At 44.4% G+C, this 5,383-nt stretch overlaps 1 protein-coding gene across 1 annotated transcript; it reads right to left on the bottom strand.

The window, feature by feature from the left end:
- Positions 1 to 490: 490 nt before the first annotated feature.
- LOC311037521 (actin, cytoplasmic 1-like) lies at positions 491 to 4,386 on the bottom strand (the record flags this gene model as incomplete). Its single annotated transcript, XM_084046704.1, has 6 exons — positions 491 to 723; positions 1,385 to 1,566; positions 2,403 to 2,594; positions 2,944 to 3,190; positions 3,698 to 3,970; positions 4,264 to 4,386. The coding sequence occupies 6 exons, from the start codon at positions 4,384 to 4,386 to the stop codon at positions 580 to 582; spliced, it is 1,161 nt and encodes a 386-aa protein (XP_083902830.1). The 3' UTR covers positions 491 to 579.
- Positions 4,387 to 5,383: the final 997 nt, after the last annotated feature.

Raw genomic sequence — 5,383 nt, forward strand, 5'->3', positions numbered from 1 at the left:
TAACTTATTTTTGTATGACTACATGTAATGTAATTTTGGCCAATCTGTATGGTAGAGTATGTTAATACAATATAACTTATACAATTAGGGTGGTTGCATTTGGTCTCCCTGCTTTTCTATTGACATTTAGAGCGTGTCAAGGTCCCAACACGAGATTCAATTTATCCCGAGCAAGCAGGCAGGCTCTATGGTAAAAATGTCAGCACTTGCACAGGAAACGGGTTCAAAGTGGAAAGAAGTCACGCTCAAGTTTCTCTTGATGCCACAGAGATCCCAAAGCCGTTTGTTGTCAGGCGGACAACAACTTGGACCAAATGCATGTCAATAGATCAGGTGTAGTAAATATACGTCTAAAATCTTGAGAATTATCAGGATTAAAAGACCAAGGACAGAAACAGTTTTCAGACATGTGCACTTTTACTGGGCTCTTACTGGTCAGTGTAGACTAGAGGGGGCAACAGGCCCCATGAACAAACCTTTTACACCTCCATACAAAACAGGTAAAAGCTTTGTCTTTTTTCATAATGACAAAAACAAACTGGAACCCCAAGTATATATATATATATATATCATTTAAGTTTAGAGCAACTTCCTGTGGACGATGCTGGGGCCGGACTCGTCGTACTCCTGCTTGCTGATCCACATCTGCTGGAAGGTGGACAGAGAGGCCAGGATGGAGCCTCCGATCCAGACAGAGTACTTCCTCTCTGGGGGAGCAATGATCTGAAAAAAGGAGAGATGGATCAAGGGTTTTGTTAAACACTAAAGTGGTTTTGAATTAAGACCAGTGCAAGGGTTCACAAACTTTTCAGCACCGCAACCCCCCCCCCCCAACAAAAAAATAATTGTAGGCATTACATTTAGTTTCCACAGATAAATATTGTGAAAATAGCCGAACGACACGCTCACAACAACACACCGAGAGTTGTGAGCTTGTAGAGCGGCTATTTTCACAATGTTTGCCTCTTTATGTAATATTTGACAATTAAAATTAAAAGTGTCACTTTGGAAATGCGCAGATACCCTGTAGACACTTATATCTGGGGACCCCACAGTTTGGGAGACACTGGACTAGGGCACTACAACTATAATGCAGTAGAAGACTGGCTTCTACTGCATTAACCGTACCATCCACCAAGTGGCAGCAGTTGTCAAAGCTTTTGCCACACACGCCACAAGGGGGAGTGTAATGGATATAAGCATAGATATAGAAACCTACTCAGTAGGCCAACCTGATTGGCCTACTGAACGCCCCCTTCTGTGACGCACGCGGAAATTTCCAGCTGCCCCCCCAGAAGCGGAAGCACGTCCGCCATACAGACGCTTCAGAGCCAGAGGAGGCGTCTACCTTTATATGTCTATGGATATAAGGACAAGGTTTTACCTTGATCTCCGTGGTGGAGGGTTCCAGGGATGTGATCTCCTTCTGCATGCGGTCGGCGATGCCAGGGTACATGGTGGTACCACCGCAGAGCACCGTGTTGGCGTACAGGTCCTTACGGATGTCCTCGTCGCACTTCATGATGCTGTTGAAGGTCATCTCATGGATACCACAAGAGTCCATGTCTACATGTAGGATGAGAGAGACGAGTGTTAAGCCTAAGGTCTAGATTAGGGCTTCAACTAATCATTAATTCCATGCAGAGAAATGCATATACTAGAACAAGCATTCACATTTTGGTGGACATTAATAGAATACACCAACTAAACCCATTACGTCAACTTTCTGAGACAAACCGATCAGACGCGTCGCTAGGTCTGTACTAGGTTGGGGGCTTAGCCCCGCAGGCAACGGGCACATGCACGGGCGCGCACGCTTTTTTCGCAGATTTCGCGGATTTGGGTACTTTATTCCCTGTTTTTTGTTACTTTATTTCGGTTTTAGGGTTAGGGGTAGGGTTAGGTTAGGGTGATAGATATATAATTCAAAAAATAAAAATAAAAATAAAAAATAACTTTTATTTCTTTATTTTTTTTATTTTTTTATTGGTGGCTTTGGACAAAACATTGGTGGCTATAGCCACCGAAGCCCCCGCCTAACGACGCCACTGCAACCGATTAATCATTTCACCCCATTGTAGATGCAGGTCATCTTGGCTCTTAGATTATATATAGGAAAATAACATTTGACAACTGAAAATGTATATGGCCAAACCCTATTATGAGACTCTGTGTTAAAATGAGCCAATATGTAAAGTATGATGTTTAGTAATATTGTTCCTGGCGTTTTACATACTGCCAACCAGGTGAAGAAATCAGACTCTGGCTTTAAATACTCTAAAATAGCCAATCTACAAGACGCATTAAGAGCTTGTAGATCGGCTATTTTCCCTGCGCAACATGCTTCCATAGAAGACATGCTGGCTGCTATGGAATCCAAATGACTAATAAATGTGACTCACCGAGGAATGAGGGCTGGAAGAGGGCCTCTGGACAACGGAACCTCTCGTTGCCGATGGTGATGACCCGTCCGTCGGGCAGCTCGTAGCTCTTCTCCAGGGAGGAAGACGAGGACGCGGTGCCCATTTCCTGCTCAAAGTCCAGTGCAACGTAGCACAGTTTCTCCTTGATTTCACGAACGATTTCACGCTCGGCTGTTGGGCAGAAGAGGAGAATGGATATTAGTTAATAGAAGACAATATACAATTCATATTCTTTAACCACTTGAACGCCAGCATGCATGCATATTCTGGGGCGAAACTTTAGCCAAAAATAGCAGAGCCACAGCCATTTTGTCCAAGAGATTGTGTAGAAAGAAGTACAGAGCCAGCTCATGTCCTGTTTACCAAGTCTAAAGGGATTACATTTTGCTTGTGGTGTAAACCGCCAACAGGATGTTGAGGGGTTTTACACCTCTAGCAACAATACAACACTAAATGCTGTCTCTAGCTGGTTTGTGTGTGGATGAGGTGTTATGGCTGGTTTCAATGTGTTTTTACCAACCTGTGGTAGTGAAGCTGTAGCCCCTCTCGGTGAGGATCTTCATGAGGTAGTCTGTGAGGTCGCGTCCAGCCAGGTCCAACCCGAGGATGGCGTGGGGCAGGGAGTAGCCCTCGTAGATGGGCACAGTGTGGGTCACACCGTCTCCGGAGTCCATGACGATACCAGTGGTACGACCGGAGGCGTACAGGGACAGCACGGCCTGGATGGCCACGTACATGGCGGGGGTGTTGAAGGTCTCGAACATGATCTGAATGAAAAGAGGGTGGGAGGGTTAGATGATGAGTCACTTCTGTTTCACAAAGAATGCATTATTGCTCTACTCCAGTGGTTCTCAAACACTGGGTCAGGACCCATGTTTGGGTTGTGGATACATTTTTATGTGTTACAATATCCCATTGTATCTCTATTATATTTTTGGTTTAATACAATTCAAAAGATTTTAAAAAAGTTTTTTTTTAAAGTAACCGATCTACAAGCTCACAATGCATCGTGTTGTGAGCTTGTAGATCTGCCATTTTTGTACGCCACTATTGTACAACAAAGTATAATACAGGGTGAAGTAGTCAGACAAATTGATTTGATTATTTACAACAAATAATCTTTGTGTCGATTCATTGATATAATAAAAAATAGAACCCTGCTTCCCCGTTTCGTAAGTCGGTTATTGGTTCTTCTAAATGTCGGGTTTCAAAACATTGTCGGTTCATTACCCAGACCCACATCTTCCTGCAAGTCCCCAGTTTTGTTTTCTTACCTGGGTCATCTTCTCCCTGTTGTACTTGGGGTTGAGGGGGGCCTCTGTGAGCAGGACGGGGTGCTCCTCGGGGGCCACACGCAGCTCGTTGTAGAAGGTGTGATGCCAGATCTTCTCCATGTTGTCCCAGTTGTGATGCCAGATCTTCTCCATGTTGTCCCAGTTGGTGACGATGCCGCGCTCGATGGGGTACTTCAGGGTCAGGATGTCTCCCTTGCTCTGGGCGTCGTCGCCTACGTAGCTGTCCTTCTGGCCCATGCCCACCATCACACCCTGGGGAGGAGGGAAAAGGCACACAAAGGGTTAACAAACAGCAGAGGATATCGTTGCTGTGGGCAGAAAATGTCTCCATATTTTTGGTAAATGAATGCCCTACTTGATCATACTACAGCGTCACAAGTAGCAGATCTGCAAGCTTTTTGAGCTTGTCGATCTGCTACTTTTGAATACTGAAAACCAATTTACATAAAATGCAAGCTTGTAGATTGGCCAATAATATATTTTATAGGGGATATACATGTTTTTCTACCCATCCAAGTTTGAACTTTCAGTGCAGCGTTGTGTACCTGATGTCTGGGACGTCCAACGATGGAGGGGAACACGGCACGGGGCGCGTCATCTCCTGCAAAGCCAGCTCTGCATGTACCAGATCCGTTGTCAATGACGAGGGCGGCGATTTCATCTTCCATGTCTGAGAGTGTTTTTGTATTTTCTGTTTAAAAAAAATCTTAGGGAAAAAAAGCATTTTTTTAAATAACTTATAACTACATTTTAATTTGGGGGTACTTGACATGGTGTTGAACAGCTCTGATAGCTGGGTAGCCAGTCTTTACAGATTGTTTGATATGGCACTGGACATCTACAACAGCACATTTTGGAAAAAATATAATACATCATATTTTTAGTTGGACCCTATGGGTCCATTTGGTTCCATTTACATTTATTATTTATATTATTATTCTAGAAACCTCTGTGGTGGGTGGTGGTGAGACCAAAATCTCTTCTAACCGGTTCTCCTCAGTGGCTGGAGCAATTGATCTGAATTTGCACACAGCCATTGACCATTACCATGTGCACGGAACAGCAAAGCCCTTTTTTTTCTCGATTTCACCAAATCTCAGCTGTTTATTAGTGTTTTTGTGTAAAAGAATGTTGCCATGGTTACGGCTGCCCAGCTGTGGGATGGCCCCGCGAGCTATGGGACAAACTGCCTCCCGGGTTATCCAGTATGTCCCCCAGGCAAGAAATCTTGCCCACCCCTGCTGTAGATCATGTCTAGCACTGACAAATGACAGATGTTGAAACCTTCAACCTAACCACATGCCTTGCAAACAACACCTGCCTCTCTGCAGGTACCATCCCTGCAGCCATGGATGTTGATTTATGTTGGGTGGGGTAGGGTACTCAACAACAAGTCACACACACACACACACACACACACACACACACACACACACACACACACACACACACACACACACACACACACACACACACACACACACACACACACACACACACACACACACACACACACACACACACACACACACATCAACCAAGTTTTAACCCCTTAATCAGAAATACGTAACGAATGGCAGTTGCAAACATTGTACTCGCAATAAAATACTTTTTTTGGCTGTAAGTGAAGACAGTGTGTGCGATCACCATTCTTTCCTGTCTCAT

Source organism: Gymnoscopelus microlampas, assembly GCF_963454915.1.
Source record: "Gymnoscopelus microlampas genome assembly, chromosome: 2".
NCBI classification, from domain to species: domain Eukaryota; kingdom Metazoa; phylum Chordata; class Actinopteri; order Myctophiformes; family Myctophidae; genus Gymnoscopelus; species Gymnoscopelus microlampas.